This window comes from Colossoma macropomum, unplaced genomic scaffold (genome assembly GCF_904425465.1).
Source record: "Colossoma macropomum unplaced genomic scaffold, Colossoma_macropomum, whole genome shotgun sequence".
NCBI lineage: Eukaryota > Metazoa > Chordata > Actinopteri > Characiformes > Serrasalmidae > Colossoma > Colossoma macropomum.
The window spans coordinates 30,512,396-30,531,008 of record NW_023494794.1 but is presented as its reverse complement, the minus strand read 5'-3'; the positions used below and the strand labels follow the sequence as shown (position 1 = coordinate 30,531,008).

Genomic DNA, 18,613 nt, shown 5'->3' with positions numbered 1-18,613 from the left:
CAGTCTGAGTCACTGACTCACTCTGACTCTCTCTGACTCACTGAGACTCGCTCTGACACGCTCTGACTCATTCTGACTCACTCTGAATCTCTCTCTTACTTAGTTTGACTCACTGACTCACTCTGACTCTCTCTGACTCACTCTGACTCTCTCTCTGACTCACTCTGACTCACTCAGTCCAGCAGAGAGGATGGCTGAGTTCTGGTCATTCTTCAAACCTAGAGATCCCCCCAAAGGTGAGCACTGCTGTGATGTTTCTGTGGCTGAATTACTGCTGCTGAATAACAGAAGCTCCATATAGCACCAGAAAGTGGTCTTCTACTGGTACAAGCTTGACATTAACAATAGCAGAACCCTTTTTAGTGTGATATACAACACTTTTAAAAAGGTTCTATACAGAACCATATAGGGCAGATTCTCAATCAATCTGAACAACCATTTCATCACGCAAAGAACCATTTCAGCATGCAAATGGTTCTTTGAGTGCTCATGGTTCTATATAGAACTATTGTCTTTACTAAAGAACCCTTGTAAAACCATCTTTTTTAAAAGTGTACAAAGATTTGTGTTCAGTGTTTAACAAACTGCACTAAATCCAGTTAAAAAGACTGATTGTGCTCACTTTGTAATGAAACACATAGTTAGTGTTCTTTAAGTACTGAGGATGTTCTTAATGTTTCATGATAACATTTTATCATGGTGACAATAATGTATCATCATATTGCCCAGCCCTACATAAAATACACACAGAATTTATTTGTACAGTTTAGTTAATAGGGCAGTGTTTATTATTCTGATCTAAATGTTCATTAAGAATAAATAAAATGAGAAGTTTAGTAAATGTTTCCTGTGACAAACAGCAGAAGAACAGAATGTTTTGTCTTTTTCTTCTCAGCTCATGTTTAAACTGTAATTTCTCTTTTGTGTGATTTCTGTTGTGGAAATAGTGAAGTTCTCATTCGTTGAGGTGGGAAATACACTGAACTCTCATCTGGACTTACCCTGGAGAGGACATCAGTGGAGGAGAGTGACGTTATTCTGCTGTTCTGTCCTGTCGTTTCTCGAGCCGTAACTGACATTGATGAAGTGCTACAGAAACTTCAGCATTTATCAGGTATCCAGTTCTGTAATCAGTCTGTAACACTAACGAGTCTTTATACTCTGATGTTAGAAAAAGTTCATTTAAATACAAGGTCCCAAAACCGCTTGATGTCCCTCAGGTGGAAAGCCGAGTCTCTCTGGCTGATTTAATAAGTTTGTATGAAGGTGAGGGTGTAAAGTTAAGGCAACGTTATGTAACAATTTCACAATAAAATAACGTTTTCTAAATGAAATTGACGCTACACCGCCTTATAACCATTATATAACCTTATAACGGCGTCTCTGTCATTGCCGGAACGCCTGCTATGGCGCTATGTAACTTTGGAGGAGCAGCACGAGAACCTCTCAGCAGAACTGAGTAACGCTTTACAGCACCATGGTTCTATATGGAACCTTTTTGAGAAGGGTTTATGTTGCACCAAAAAGGGTTCTTTTATTGGTACAAGCTTGACATTGTAACAATAGAAGATCCATTTTTTGTGTTATATTACTTTATTATTTCTTTATGTTTTCTTTATTATTTATTTTTTTATCTATATTTTAGTGTATAAAACATTCCTGGTAGAAACATGAATGATGGAATAAATGTTTCTCGGGCTTGATCTAAAGCCCATCAGCGCTTTTCTCCTTCAAAACACTAGTATCTGTGAAGACTCTCTAAGGCAAGTAGGATGGTTGCAGGTGTGCATTATTTGGGGCAGTCCACCACTCATAACCCCAACAAGTTGGGGTCTAAACACAGGCAAGCGGCATCAGAGACTTATTAATATTCAACAAACAGAAAGACAATGCAGGGGTCAAAACGGCCACAAACAAAGGAAAAACAGCCTGAAACTCAGGTTACAAACAGAGACTTCACAATCAACTAAACCAAAAAATAGGTGTAAAAGTGAGTAGATCAAATGCAAGTGTGCGAGTGTGTGTGTGGGTGGAGCCAGGGAGAGTCCAAGTGGAGTCTTCCCAGAGGGGGGAGACTATATGACAGAATCCCCTTAAGGCACAGCTCCTGAAGCACTTGACAGAGGGCAGGCCCTAGCCATGAGGAGGCACAGCCACAACTGGCAGGAAATCCAGAGGGGAGGGCAGTCCACCAACTGGGTCAACAGAGGGGACAGGAGGCCAGACCAGCAATTTGGGCCAGCTGAGCTGGAGCACTGGTAAGCCAGCTGTGATGCCATCAGCCTGGCACAGAAGGAGCAGCAGAGAGCTGGCACAGGAGAAGCAGTCATAAAGCTGGCAGTGGAGCAGCTCTGGCAGCCGGCACAGGAGGAGCAGTGCTAAAAGCCGGCATCAGAACAGGATAGAAAACAGTGGAACATGAGCTGGCAAAGGAGCTGCACAGAGAACCAGGACTGGAGGAGTAGCAGCTTGGGAAGCTGGCACAGGAGCCACACAGGGAACCAGCACTAGAGGAGCAGCAGCTTGGGAAGCTGGCACAGGAGCCACACAGGGAACCAGCACTAGAGGAGCAGCAGCTGCTTGGGGGGCCAGCACTGAAGACTTGCATGGTGCCAGCACTGGAGCCCTGGAGCTGGCACTAAAGTCCTGGGAGCAACAACTGAAGTGGCCTGGGGTGCACAAACAGAGTCAGCTTCAGTTATGGTTGCCGGCTTGAGGGCAGACATTGAAGAGCCAGTGCTCTCCGGAGCACTGGACCGAGCCTTGAGGGCAGGCATTGATGGGCCAGAGCTCTTCGTAGCACTGGGCAGAGACTTGCAAGCAGGCATCAACAGACCACTGCTCTCTGGGTCAGTCCTCCAGAGCTCTGGGTGGCACTGTGCAACCCAGTGGTGGCTTGCAGGTGCTCTCTGGAGCCCTGTGGAGCTGTGGGACCCTTCTCTGCTGTTGGGAACTCTACATCCATTGTGTTCCCATTGCCTCACTTGGCAACACAGGGTCTGCGGTGAGATTGGTGTAGCCCCCCCAGAAGAATTCTTTGGGACTCCCTGGAAACAGGCTTGATTGCATTTGGGGTTTTGAAGCCACTTGCTGCAGCTTTGGTCTGCAAAGTCTTCTTTAACACTGGAGGCATGTAGGTCAGTTGCAGGTGTGAATGCCATTATTTGGGGCTGTCCAACACTCATAATCACAAGAGGCAGGGGTCAAAACACAAGCAGGCAACATCAGAGACTTCGACTAAACCAAACAAAGCAGTAAATAAGAGGATAAAGAAGTCCAAGATCAAGTGTGTGATCATTTATCCATGTATCTTTTTCATTTCTGTAGACTCCAAGCCTGCTGTTCTAGTGGTTCTCCATCATGATGTAGAGAAAACTCTCACTGTGGACTGTCTGTTCTATGAGGATACAGGACTACTGAGATGTCAGAGGAACCAGGAAGCTACAGAGTGGATAAAGCAAGACAAACAACAGTGGTGTAAGTACAGCTGCATTTTACATTACCGACTGTTGTGTTTTATTCAAATTACTTCGCTGAAAATAATAATTAGATTATTGTGGGTGCTCAAGTAGTGCAGTAATTCCTTTTAATGAGATTAACTCTCCTGTTATTCATGAATCCACCTGCATATCTATCATCCTCAGTACCAGATGAGAAAGATAAACTGATCCAGGTGAGTCTTTCAGCCGCATAAATTTTTAACCAATTTTTTACAATACACTATATTTTAAAATTATAAAGCTAAATCTCATAGGAAAATAGAACAGTCAGGTTTTACTGTCTTCTTCAATCTTCCATCAGGACCCGAGAGCAGAGGTGAGGAGGCTGAGGGGAGGTGAGTGTCGTCTCTATGAGGCTCTTCTACAGTCTAACAGTTCAAACACTCACAAACTAACACTAATTTAACACTTTACCTGAGACGATTTCAGTTCTGTTCTCTGGGCTCCCATCACTCAGCGTGATGCTGCCAGCGCAGGCGTCTGTTAGCTGACGTAACAGATCTGGCGGTCAGCGTCTCCTCCGAGCGCGTTCAGCTGTACAGTGACGCTGCATTAGCAGCAGTTTGAAAAGATGGTGAAGCTTCACAGAACTCAGAGGAAGCCTGTGTTTGCCTTCACCCTCCTAGAGCTGATGTTGTGTGGTTGGGGGAGTCAGGACTAGTGGATGGAATTGGATACGACTGAATTGGGGAGAAAATTGGAAAAAATTTAAAAAAAAAAGAAAATCTGATTCTGTTCTCATTTTACAGAGACTGAAGAGAGAAACACGCTATGAAATACAGAAAAATAACATTCTGGAAAGGATGGATGAAGCACTGATGAATGAAGGTAAGTTTCATATTTTTAAGGTATTTAAAGTGTAACAATGTGAAATAAAACTTCAAACGCTTCTGCACTCAGATTACAGAAAGGAGTCCTGGAAATCCTGCTTTATAGTGATTAGACAGTGTAGTGGCTACCATTATAGTTCTGTATGCTGACATTGCGGCAGTTGCTTCGGACAGCTAGTAATTCTGACTCCTTTGGGAAAAAGAGTGGCTCCACTTTCCTGTGAATTTCACATTCCTGTTCCTCTGTTTTCCCTTTGGCCTTCTAAAAAGTGTTTTAATCATTTAAACAACTCCAAACTTTGAAGTACAATACAAATGAATTGTGCATTTTCACCTTGCTCTAGTTATTTTATTACTCTGACAGGTTGTGCATCTACAGTAAATCTTTGGACTCTCCAGCTGGGTCCTCTGTGCTTCACCATGCTGATACTGATTCACTGACTAACAGAAAATAGATGGTGTGAGATGTTTGGTCACTGGTCACTTTGTTTATTATTTGTTGATTATCTTTAAGACTTATTATGATGGTTTATAAAAATGTGAAGATTGACAATCAAAACTGCAATCACAATAAACAGTAATGTATGTAAGAGAGAGTTTGACTCAGTTCTTAGCCAGGAGTCAAAAACTGAGGCAGACAGAGAGACTCAGCCCTCCGCCTGTTAGGAGATGTGCAGTAGAACATGTCTTACTGGTGATTGTGTCACTGATGTAGCGCCTGAATCCACAATTGATAAAGATCATTCAGCAGATTGTGTTTTAACTTTACACGCTCGCCTTCTCACAAACCTAATACATCAGTCTGCAATATCACTTCACATTAACATACACTATGTGGACAAAAGTATTGGGACACCTACAGGCGCTTGACTCACAATCTCCGTTCTAGTTCATCCCAAAGGTGTTTAATCCCAAAGGGGTTATGGTCAGGGCTCTGTGAGGGCCAGTCAAGTTCTTCCACACCAAACTCACCCAGTCAGGCCTTTATGGAGCTGCTTTGTGCACTGGGGCTCAGTCATGCTGGAACAGGAAAGGTTCTTCACCAAACTGTTCCACAAAGTTGGAAGTGTACAACTGTCCAAAATGTCTTGGTGCTGAGTCATTAAGATTTCCCTTCACTGGAACTAAGGGTTCTAGACCAACCCCTGAAAAACAGCCCCATATTATCATCCCTCCTCCACCAAACTCTACAGCTGGGACAGTGCAGTCAGGCAGGTAACGTTCTCCTGGCATTCGCCAAACCCAGACTCGTCCATCAGACTGACAGATAGAGAAGAGTGATTGGTCACTCCACGGAATACGGTTCCACTGCGGCGCTTTACACCCCTCAGTCCGACACTTGGCACTGCGCATAGTGATCTTAGGCTTGTGTTCAGCTGCTCAGACATGGAGACCCATTTCGTGAAGCTCCTGGTGTGCAGTTCTCTTGCTGATGTTGCTTCTAGAGACAATTTGGAACTCTTTAGCGAGTGATTCAACAGAGGACAGACACTGTGTTCTTCAGCACTTGGTGGTCCCGCTTTGTGAGTTTGAGCGGTCTAGCGCTCCAGGGCTGAGCTGTTGTTGCTCCTAGACGCTTCCATTTTACAATAATAGCACTTACAGTTGTCTGGGGCAGATCTAGCAGGACAGAAATTTCACAAACTGACTTGTGGCAGAGGCAGCATCCTATGACAGAGCCCTGTTTACAGTCACTGAGCTCTTCAGTACGATCCATTCTACTGCCAGTGTTTGCCTATCGAGACTGCAAGGCCGTGCGCTTAATATTATCGACCTGTTACTGATGGGTGTAGCTGAAACACCTGAACTCAATAATTAGGACGGGTGTCCCAATATTTTTGTCCATATAGTGTTTATATATATGACGCTGCAGAGACCTAAAGAAGAACTCAGTATTAAAGCTGTGTGTGTTTTACCTAAAAGGTCTCTGTAGGTTGGGGATTGTCTCAGATCTGAAGATGGTGAGGATGGAGGATCCTGAGTTTGGGAAAAGCAAAGCTGGAAACCCCATCCAGGTCAGAGAGGAGGAGAACCAGCCTGGAGCATCTACAGCACCACAGCAGACAGAGAGAGAACAGAAGGGGGTTGATGGAGAAACTGGGACTGACGCCTACGACTGGACTACAGTCCAACATGTGCACAACAGGTTTAAACACAGAGATCAACAACCTAAAGAAAACATTCCTGAATCTGAGAGAAAACAAGATCTGGAAGAAAGTAAGAGGCTCTACCAGGAGCAGATGGAGGAGATCAGGAGGGTTTATGGAACAGAGACAGATCAGATTATGATCATCCTCCCAGAACTAGAACAGGTCATTTGGGTTCCAAAGTCAAAAATACAGAAAATGCTGAGAAGAAAAGACCTGAAGGTAAATGAGAACCAAAATGTAAAGACCGATTCAAGTCCTGAGGAACGACCAGAGGGTCAGGAAGATAGAAATGTCTGATTTAGTTTGAGCGCGACAAACTCCTTGCAGATAAGTTCTTCTTCCAGATACTGATCTTAAAGAGAGCCTATTATGCTTCTCCATTGTTCTCTTTTCTTCAGTGTGTTGTATCTTGTTGTTTATGTAAATGTTCTGCAGAGTCCCAAATGTCATTGTTCCCTCCAGAGGGAGAAACTCTCTCCCACAGAACCCACTTTTCTCAGCAGCCTGAAACGCCTCGTTGGAATTCCAGCCCTTTTCCTTTGTTACAGGATGACATCATCTCGTAACACAGTCCTTACTGCCCGCCTATTGATACGGCAGCACCGGCACTGCTGGAGAAACAGCCACAGCGGAGTTACAGCTGCTCAGGAGAGAAGAGTCTGTCTGCAGACTGCAGGACAGGGCCGGAACCTGGAGGGGTGGGCTGTGGGCGAGCTGACCAATCAGAGTACACTGAGCTCATCAGTAGGCGAGGCTTAAAGACAGGAGTTTTAACAGAGCTTTTCAGACAGAGGGCGAATAGAGATGAACAGTATGAGGAAAATGTGTTTTTGGAACACTGAAGGATGTAAATCTGTTCTAGTATAACAAAAATAAAATTATCAACACTAAAATGAGCATAATAGGCCCCTTTAATTAGGCTTTGTGTTTCAGTGTTACGAATTTTACTATTCTGAAAAGTTATTACTGATATCTGGTGAACTGCAACGTGAAAGTGTGTCCAATGAACATTCGTTTAACTTTCCTCCTGAGTAAACGTAAACATGGTGCATCTGCCAGCATCTTTAACTTGATCACAGAAAATAGTGAAATTTAGCTCTCACGTCTCACACGATTACAGTGGTGGTGCTACTTAAAGTTCTGTAACTCAGCGGTTCTCAAACTCGTCCTTGGGGTTCCCAGGCGCTCCACGTTTTTGCTCTGTCCCTATGCAGTGTGAGAGGGGCTGCAGTAAAAATGTGGATGTGGTGGACCCTGAGAACCGGACTGAGGAACGCTGCTCTAAGTGATGGTTGTCCATGAAATAAAGGAAATAAATGTAAATTAAATTAATATAAGCATTACTTGTTGTTTGTTGAAATGTTTGTGTTTATCATGATGCACAAAATGAAAAAGCTCATAAAAGTTACGTATATGTTAGAACAGTGATCTGAGATCAGGTGGGCACGTGATAATCAGCAGTTCTCCACTGATCCACTAGACACAGGTCATTCTTCAGCAGAGGGCAGCAGGTGCAGCAGCAGAGAGCCGAGTGGGAGTGGCCGGTAGTTTGTGTGATCGGGACTCTGCAGTCTTGGCAGAGTTTGAAAGAGCAGCTTCACAGAGACGTGCAGGATATTTGATCACAGCTGATTTGTTTTCATGTAATGCAAATTAAAGCTGGTCCTACCAGTTCACTCATTTCCCTCTCATTATAGCTGATGATCTGGACATTTCATCTTCAGCAGTTACACAGCAGAATAATGCCCCCCTCCTCCCCCTTAACATGACCCTCATCTATGTGCTGTTGTGTCATCAGTGTTTGTGTATTGTTAATTGTCCTGTTTGTGTCTTTGTAAAGTTTTGCTCTCAGCACTTCGTAGCTGTGTTTCTCTCTTTGTGGCTCCAGTACACAAGATCATGAGTGTGAAGTTGGTGTAGGCGAGTTGAAAGGATCCGTTTGCAGGTTTAATACAAAGTTTAATAGCCCAACAAAGAATATGCAGCGGTCAGGAACTAGCTAATCAAGAACATAACCATCAAAAGTATCCAAGAATTCAGTGCAACGAGACAAAAGCCAGGCAAAACAAGTCCAGAAAACAGGAACAAATACAGGGCAAAATGACCAAAAACAAGATCCACCAGAACAGAAAGTCAAAAGGCCAGCACAACAGTTGAGAATGACCACAGACAGAGGGAGGAGGCTCCGGACTGCAAAGCTTCACAGGGGAGAGAAGGTAGGTTTGGGGGGCGGGGTATTTGTAGGGGAGGTAGTTAGTGATAAACAGGTGAGGGGAATGACTTGACATTGAATCGGCCTCAGAATTTGGGGGATGCTGACCTCTGGTGTCCAAAGTCAGGAGTGCTACTGACAATGAGGAGCAGCTCCAAAAAATGGAGGAATGCTTCTTTAGAACAGAAAGTGGTTCTATATGGAACCATGAACACTTAAACAACCCTTTGCATGATTAAGGGGTTCTTTGCCTGGTGAAATGGTTCTTCAGGTTGATGGAGAATGTGTTGTATAAGGTTCTATATAGCACCAAAATGGGTTCTTCTATTTTACAACATCAAGCTGGTCACAATAGTAGAACCTTTTTGGTGATATATAGAACCCTTTTGAAAGAGAGTCAGAGTTCAGTCCCTGCTGTCTAAAGAGTTCTCCTCCTGATCATGGTGGTGGTCCACATCTGGGGTCTCCAGGTGAGCTTCAGAGCTGTTTCTCAGACCAATACAAATATTCAAATGAATGCATATGTAGAGTTTATGTTCGAGTATTTTAAATGAGTTGTTCTCATTTAGGACTTCAAGTTGGAAAATGTGGAGCCGACGTCATTAGAACATCCTAATTACTGAGAGTTTCTCATTAGGAGGTAATTACTAGAACGTCTGTCCTCATTTCAGCCAATCAGCTGTGGTGTGATGAGTGAGGGCGGAGCCTAAACAGCCCTGTTTGGTATGAGGCCAGTATTTCCATATGAACTATTTCTGAGGTTTGATATTGTCATTGTTATTCTAATATATGGAGTATAGTTTAATCGTTGTTCTATATTCTATATGTGTCCAACACTGACTGAGGCTTCACATCCCTCACTGATAGGGAAGGTGTTTGTGTGCAGTTCTACACAGTGAGCTACAGAGGGCAGTACAGAGTCGGTGCGGTGTAAGAGTGTGTGTGCAGTGTGAGTGTATGAGGACAGACCTGTGAGGAAGAGCTGGGTGAGTAACTGCTGTTTCTTTTGATCTGTGTCTGATTTCTGTTTTATCAGACACACCAGAATATAAGGTCTATCTAAAAGCTCAGTGTTGAGTTTAAACATCATCAGTTTGGAGTCTGATCCTGTCAGTCTTCTCAGAATGTTCTGAAGCTTCTGGGTTCATTTTGAAGATGCTTTGTTTGTGTGTTCTTCATGGTGAACCTTCATCCTGCTGATCGAGTTATTGATCAGTCGCTCTCAGTCCTCAGAGAACTGATCAGGAGCTCCTGCTGAGAGTGAAAACCTGCTGACTCACTGGCCCTCTGTGGATCAGACGCGCCTGATCTGATCAATACTATCAGATATTCCTGGTCACTGAGCTCATCACTGCACTGCGTACAGTGAAGTTCAACACTGTGTTCTTATAAAGTGCCTGTTTGGTCATATTTAACGCTGTGTTTCCTCATCAGGTTCCTGAATAAACTCTGAGTGTGAAACAGCGTTTCAACAGCAGCTGATCTCACTGCATATTTCAGACACCTCTGACTCATTCTGACTCATTCTGACTCTCTCTGAATCACTGACTCACTATGACTCACTAACTCACTCTGACTCACTCTGCCTCACTCAGAATCACTCTGACTCACTCTGACTCACTCTGGGTCACTCTGACTCACTCTGACCCACTCTGACTCTCTCTGAGTCACTCTAACTCACTCTCTTTCTGAGTCACACTGACTCACTCTGAATCACTGACTCACTCTGTCTCACTCTGACTCGGTCTGACTCACTCTGATTTACTGTGATTCACTCGGACTCGGTCTGACTCACTCTGACTCACTCATAGTCCAGCAGAGAGGATGTCTCCATGGTTTTTTACACGGGTTGTTTCACCCAAAGGTCCACCAGTAGGTGAGCAGTGCTGTGATGTCTGTGTCTGTCTGCTCTGCTGCTGAGTAACAGGACTGAACATCTAAATCTTCAGTTACATATAATGGAAATTTAGTAAACATTTCCTGTGATGTTTGGAACAGTGAGTGTTTATTGGAGTTATTTATGAAGGGAAATAAAGTTCTGTGTGTTTAAGCAGCTCATAGATAAACCTGATTTTCCTGAGTGTGATTTCTTTATGATTTCTGTTGTGTAAACAGTGAAGTACTCAGTCATTCTGGTGGGAAAAACACTGAGCTCTGATCAGGACTTTATAAGAAGGCTGAGTGAAAGATTACCCGGCCTGAAGGAGACGTCAGTGGAGGAGAGTGATGTTGTTCTGCTTTTCTGTCCGATGGTTTCTCGAGCTAGAACTGATATCAAATGGGCGCTGAAGAGACTTCGTGCTGTAAGAGGTACGCAGTTCTGTAATCACCCTGTAACTGAATCTTACACTTTTCTGTATATATCTAATGTACATTAGTTATTATTGGCATCTAAACTGTTTTATTAATGAAGCAGTAAGATCTCCATCGAGACTGTCAGGGCAAGTCGAGTCTGAGTAGAGTCTCTGAGGTGTGAGTGTGTGTTGAGTCTCGAGTGTCTGGTGTGCGAGTCTGAGTCGAGTCTAAAAAGTTCAGGGTGTGTGTCCGAGTCGAGTCTCATGTTTCTTATGTGTGAGTATGAGTTGAGTGTTGAGTCTCTGTGGTGCGTGTCTGAATCATGTCTCGTGTCTCTGAGGTCTGAGTCGAGTCAAGTCTCTCAGGTGCGAGTCTGAGTTGAGCCTTGAGTGTCTGAGGTTCTGTGACAGGCACAGCGCTGAAGGGAAAAGGCTGGAAAATGTAGCTACCAGTTTATAAACCTTTTCCACCTTCCAGAAAAAGTGATTTTGTTGGATAACATAATCCAAATTGTGTGATCAGTGTCTCGGGAACATACTGACAGAAAATCATTATTGACACAAGTCATGTACCTGAGTTAAAGTAGAGACACCCAAGGTAAAATATTACTGCAGTAAAAGTAGAAGTTCCTCCCTTTAGACCTCCACTTGAGTAAAAGTACAAAAGTATTTGCCTTCAAATGTACTTAAGTATGAAAGTAAAAGTACTAAAAGATTAATTATGGCTCTGATGTCCTATTATCATTTTTGTAACAAGACTCGCTTCATTAACTCATTTTAGGTGAAAATACTCCAGTGTCTCTCTTGGTAAACCAGTCTTTTAATAGAATGTCATTAATTAGTGACGCTGATGTCTATTAAAATTATCATCAGCACAAAACACTGAAGGCAAACAGTTTCCATCAGGTAGAACTGAGTGGCTCTGAAATCACTTTACAAACAAGCAAAGTTTCAGTTTAAGATTTATTTACAACTTAGTTACAAAACTAATTTACTATAAAATGAAATGTGTTTGTATAAATTCAGAATAAAGACACGTCAGTCACAACTGCATATGAGTACATATTTCTATATTGTGGTCTATTTACACAAAGTTAGGTTAGTTCATCATTTATGTTGAATAGACTCTCCCAAAATTTTACACTGCTGCACTGATGTTGAACCGTGTGCTGCACTGGGTCGGTATGACCAACAGGTCAAAACAAGCTCAAAACAAAGTGACCGCTGTGCCCTGATTGGTGTTCTTACTTTGTGCTTCTTTCGTTTTGACCTGTTACGTTTTTATACACACATAAACCAAAAGGAACAACAGATTTCTCATAATGTAGTGGAGTAAAAAGTGAGATATTAGACTCTGAAATGTAGTGGAGTGAAAGGAAAAAGTCCCCCAAAATGGAAAAACTTCAGTACAGATACACAGAAAAGTACTTAAGTACAGTAATGAATTACATTTACTTAGATACTGACCACCACTGCTGCCAAATCTACAAATAAAGAATTTAGATGACATGAAATGGCAGTAAGCCTCAGCTTCCAGGGGGCACCCTGCGGACCCCCACCAACATCAAAATCAAACCCACACCCTTGGACAGAATATTACAGCACAGCACTGTTTAAAACTGTTGGATTGCTGCTCTGGTTTGTCTAGGTCAGCGGTCGGCAGCATGTGGCTCTTTTACTGTCCTGTTGTTGCTCCACAGCAGAATCAGATTAGTAGGTAAAAATAAAATAAAGCTCTGCTGATTGTTCAACACAGTTTAACAGTAAATGGTCTTAAACTCTGGAGTTAATGTAGAACTGCTGATTCACCCTTTAACCCTGAAGATCAGCGCAGACTGGCGCCCAGCTAGTAGCTAACAACAAGGCAAAGAGAGAGATTTAAGATGAACAGATTTAGATTTAATTTGGAGATGAATGGACTTATTTGTGTTTATAATCTCTCCTGCTGGTTTCCTGATATGTTTAATCTGCAACAAGAAACTGTAAAACACTAAAAAGTCACAAAGCTGAAGCCGAAGTTTCTCATTCGCCAGCTTTTCGTTCAAATTGTCCCGTCCCACCTTAAAGAGTGCAGCAGTTCTGGTACCTCAAGCACCATTTAAGGTGGAACAGATAAATTCAAACAAGAAGCTGGCGAATGAGAAGCGACTTCAGCCTTGTAAAGAGTTGAACGTTGAGAGACATTTTATAAGAAACTCTTCTACTTTAGAGGAAAAGTTTCCTGCTGGAGATGCGAGAAAAGCAGCTATAGCTGAGCTAAAGCTTAACTCAGATCAAAGTCAGTCGTTTCATTTATATTATATTTTTAGCCTCTACTAACACATCAGAACACACTGAGACAGATTTACAGCCAAGAGGGTCAAATGGACACAAAATGTTGTGGCTGCTAAGGAGGTTTGATTTTGTTGAAAAGATAAAATGGCTCTGTAGTGATGTGAGGTGAGCTCTGCTCTGTGTGTGAATTACAGGAGAACTTCAACTTTCTCCTCTGAACTCATCAGCGCTCACCTGAAGTGTTTTTGGGAGCTACTCTGTTCTGATTGGCTGAGCTGCCAGAGGAACCAGGAAGCTCTGGATAAAGTCACAGAGTGGATAAAACATCAGGTATTTAATTCTTCAGTTAGATTTAAACTTATGTATTATGTTTTTATGAATAAGCAGGTAATAAGCATGAATCATAACACTGTGTAGTATTATTACAATGATCATTATTAATGGCAGTGGTGGTAGTGATGACAATAATAATAATGATAATAATAGTAATAATAATGGGCCTTGTTCTTCAGTATCTTCCTGAGTCTGTTCTTAAGTGTGTTTTGATAAAACGTTCTAAGAAAAAGTCTCCGTCAGATTCATGTTGTGTTCTTAAAGCGCAGAACTGTTCTCACCTCTGTTCTCTTGAGTGTGTTGATTCTGTTCTTACCTAAGAACAAACCCACATAAGAGAACATTGGAGAGTCAGAGTCTTCGTCAGAACTGCGTAAATGGGATTAAGAAGAAATTTCTTCGTAAGAATAGCTGGAGAACGAGGTCCAATAATAATCCAATAGCCTTTACAGTGTTGTATCACAGACTGCTTCCTAATCTGCTCTTCTGGTTTCTCTTTAGACGATGCCAGAAACACAACAGCCATGTAAGCACAGCTGCGTATTATATTACTACTCTGTTTTATTCAGATTATATCAGTGAAAATAATGATCAAGCAGTGCAGTGGTTCCGTATAATGAGATTAAAAGTGAGATTAACTCACTGTTTTCTCTTTAATCCAGCTCTAACTGAGCTGGCTGCCTCAGAACTGCTGATCAGGGTGAGTCTCTCAGCTGCTCTACAGCAGTGACAGATTAGAGCCCTGAACACTCTTAAACACATCAGGATCTTACGTGAATTTTAGACTCTCAAAAGTATATTTTACTTTGTTAAAATGTTTTTTACAGTATTTTAAAATGGTAGGTAAGTTTTGTGAAAATACAGGACAATCAGCATTTACTAACTACAGTCTTCCATCAGGACCCGAGAGCAGAGGTGAGGAGGCTGAGGGGAGGTGAGTGTCGTCTCTATGAGGCTCTTCTACAGTCTAACAGTTCAAACACTCACAAACTAACACTAATTTAACTCTTTACCTGAGACGATTTCAGTTCCTCCTGAGCAGATTTAAATCTCATTCTCTTCTCATTTTACAGAGATTAAAGAGATGAACAGACAGCAGGAAATTAAAATGCTAACAGACACAGAAGAAGCACAGATGAATGAAGATCAGTAGTTTAGTTTTCTGAAGATAATTAAAAATGTTAAATTAAAACTGAATCCTGGAAAATCTACAGTTCTGATGTTTATTCTACATTCCCAGCATCGTTAGTTTCACCTCAGTAACTCCAATCTGTCATGAACACACGCGTCACCAAAGAGCCATAGATCCACCCATACAGCAAGGATAACCTCTACAGTGTTGCATAACGTGGCCACTTTAAACAACAGCCAAGCAAACAGCAGTTAGGGGGCGCTAAGAACTGACTACACCCGGGTTTTGTTGTAAATAAACAGGAATTAACTCACTGTAGTAAAGTAGCCAAGTAATGTTAGCCACTATACTCTAGTGACTGGTAAGGTGTTGCTAGGTGGTTGCTATGATTTCCCAGATGGTTGCTATGGCATTGCTAAGCAGTTGCTATGGTATCCCAGGTGTTCGCTATGATGATGGTGGTTGGTATAGTATCTAAATTGGTTGCTAAGGTGTTGCCAGGTGGTTGCTATGGTATTGCAAGTTGTTACTAGAGTGTGCTTCTTGGCAGTTGTTATGGTATCTCAGGTGGTTGCTAGGGGGTTGCTATGTTGTTGATATGGTATCCCAGGTGCTTGATAGGGTGTTAGATGGTTGCTCTGGTGTTGCTAGGTGGTTGCTAAGGGTTGCTAGTTTGTTGCTATGGTATCCCTCATGTTTAATAGGGTGGTCCGAATCTATCACTGTAATATTAGCTTAGTGCATAAACTTTTGCCTCCCATTCATTCCTATAGGAAAAATCATCATTCAACGGTAATTATATCAAAAACCATACACCTGATCAAAAAGCTGTATCGAAGCACAGCATTCCCGATCAGACCAAACATTCCAGAGTAGGAACGTGGCCGATATCTCAAAAACAGCTGGATGATTTAGCAGACAAAAATATGGACTGAGAAGAAGAAGATAAATCAGATAACAGTAGTGCTGCTCATTGCTTTGTAGTCACTGATTGTACAGTTTATATGGCAGAAGAGTGTTTATTCATTCTAATGTAAACATTCATTAAGAATAAATAAAGCGGAATAAAGAAGAATAATCATGTTTAATTCTTCTCTGTGATTCTGTAGAAACAGTGAAGTTCTCAGTCATAAAGGTGGGAAATCCTCTGAACTCTGATCAGGACTTTATAAGGCGTCTGTCTGAAAGGTTCCCCAGCCTGGTGATGACATCAGAGGAGGGGAGTGACGTCATTCTGCTGTTCTGTCCTGTCGTTTCTCGAGCTGGAACTGACATTCAAATAGCGCTGCACCAACTTCAGAGTTCTTCAGGTACTCAGTTCTGTAATCAGTCTGGAACACTAATGAGTTTAATTACAGGATCCCAAGAAGAGCTTGATGCCACTCAGGTGTGCTGTATTTATATAGTCCTTCATAACTCGAGCATCTGTGTATAACCTTCATTAATTTATTCACTTTAATGAGTTCATGCATGTTTTTCTTTACTACAGTCTCCAAACCTGCTGTTCTAGTGGTTCTCCATCACACATTTGACCCAGACTGCACTGTACCAGACAGCAGCAGAGCAGTAACCAGAGAGAAAACTCTCACTGTGGACTGTCTGTTCTATGAGGATACAGGACTCCTGAGATGCCAGAGGAACCAGGAAGCTCTGGATAAAGTTACAGAGTGGATAAAACAAGAGAAACAACGGCAGCGTGAGCACAGCTGCATATTATATTACTGACTGTTCTGTTTTATTCAACCTACATCAGTGAAAATAGTGATTACATCATTTTTGGCTGTTCAAGCAGATTAAAAATTAGATTAACTCTGTTTTTTCATTCATCCAGCTGCATATCTGCGACCCTCACTCCCAGATGACCCGGAACTGAGAGAAGAATTGGAGAGGCTGAATGGAGGTGAGTGTCGTCTCTATCAGCCCCTACAGGCTCCTCTACAGTCCGTTCACTCCTCACCTCAGCATCTCCCAGACTGTGGGTTCTGGAAATATAATCAAATATATTCAGCAGCAAGCAGAATAAAAAAAAGTTTTATTTCTAGTTAAACACACTGCAAAGCACACAAAGCCAAAACCTGCACTCTTTCCTGTCACTGTGAAATAAAAACAGCACAGTGGTGAAAACACTCTGAGCTTCTTCCTCTGCGTCTTATTGTGGCTTTGGCATAGAAGAAGATGCAGGAAACTTAGGGCTTTAAGTGAACGCTCTTTTATTAAACACAGCAGCAGGAGCCGCTCAGCGCTTCCTGCCACGGCTGAGACAGCAGACAGGTCACTTCTAATCGTACACTTCCACCTGGCCCTAACACTGCACACACTGCCCCACAGCTCAGCACGAGCCACACCTGTACACATCTTTAATCCACCAATATCAACACATTTACAAGATTAAAGTCTCTCTTACGAGTCCGGCGCTCCAGCCAGGGTCAGTGCATGGCTGTTCTCGATGGCCACATCTCCCACGTATCCTTGGCCAAAGGAGCCAGTAGATGCTGCATAGATGCTACTTAGCCCCCCTTTGAGTTGTCAGCTGTTCTGGTGACCTCACAGAGTCCGAGCAGAGTCTCTGGGCCATGCAGAGGCACACACCCCTCCACATCCTCCCTCAGGGCGCTGGAGCAGATAGACTGAGCACTGCGTCCTCCTCCGCAGAATTCCTTGCAGCTTGCGGCATCCTCCCTTGCACCATTGGAGGCAGCGGCAACAGCAGCGCTGCGCCCTCAGCCACTCCCTGCTTCCTCCGCCACCCGGCGCGCCGTAGACACTGTCTGAAATGGAGTTATTAAAAACACCTTGTTTTGGAGAGGAAATGCAGGTGAAAGTTACAGTGGAACAAACTGAGATTTCAGTTCTTCCTGAACAGAGTTTTAAATCTGATTCTCCACATTTTACATTTTTAAGAACTAGAAGTCCACAGAAAGCAGGAAGAGGAGAAGAATAAAATGCTGGAAAGGATGGATGAAGCACTGATGAATGAAGGTAAGTAATTTCATATTTTGAAGGTATTTAAAAGTGAAACAATGTAAAATAAAACTTCAAATGTTTCTGCACTCAGATTACTGAAAGGAGTCCTGGGAATCCTGCTGTACCTTTAAACACACATCACACACAGCTGTTCACTCACATCATCATTCCAGCCTGCTAATACAGCACAAGCACGTCTGACTGAGAGTTTACAGCTTATAAACACGTTATTAACTGTCAGGGATCGTCACATCACCACAGCGCTGAAATCATCGAAACAGACCTGATAACCTCTACAGCGTCACACGGCATAATGTAGCTATTTAGAACAACAGCCAAACAAACAGCTCACTAAACCAAAACAAACTCACTAAATCAGGATTTTGTTATTGTATATAAACATTCATTTTACACTCACACATTTCCACATGAGTAAGATTCAGTGTTTTTTTTCCCTGCAAGGTCTCTGTCGTTTGGGGTTTGAACTGACACCACTGTGGGCAGACATATCTGAGTCTGGGGAAAGTGAAGCTGAAAGCACCATGAGCAGAGAGGAGAGTCAGGCTGGAGCTTCTACAGCATCCCAGCAGAGAACAAGAGAGGATGAACTGAAGAGGAGGGGAGATGAGATCATGATCGTCCTCCCAGAAATAGATCAGAACATTTGGGTTCCAAAGGCAAACATGCAGAAAATCCTAAAAACGAAGATAGAACAGGCAAATTATGTCAGACAGCTCCAGGCTCTAATTCTGACCCACCAGAGGGTCAGGAAGACGAGGTGATGAGTTCAGACACCATCAGCCGCGAGGAGGGAAATGACACGGTCAACACTGAGAGTCCAGGAACCTTCTCCAGATGAGGCTGGAACAGTTTAGCTGATCTGAAGCTTTGCTGCGCTGCATGTTGTGGCTGCATGTCATATGA

General features: G+C 42.8%; 1 protein-coding gene across 3 annotated transcripts in view; it reads left to right on the top strand.

Moving 5' to 3' along the window:
* The first annotated feature begins 96 nt into the window (after positions 1–96).
* Positions 97–18,613, top strand: part of LOC118814936 — a 28,631-nt gene continuing 10,114 nt past the window's right edge. The window contains exons 1-7 of one of the 3 annotated variants that reach the window (XR_005007770.1): positions 97–236; positions 948–1,114; positions 3,328–3,477; positions 3,645–3,673; positions 3,802–3,835; positions 4,250–4,328; positions 6,254–7,812. Coding sequence is in view for 1 of the 3 variants with exons in the window: in XM_036580835.1 (XP_036436728.1) it covers positions 4,304–4,328; positions 6,254–6,554 (326 nt within the window). In the remaining 2 variants the exon portion in view is untranslated. Of the gene's footprint in view, positions 325–947; positions 1,115–3,327; positions 3,478–3,644; positions 3,674–3,801; positions 3,836–4,150; positions 4,329–6,253; positions 7,813–18,613 lie in introns of those variants that run through there. The other 2 variants (XR_005007769.1, XM_036580835.1) reach the window with 2 other exon arrangements.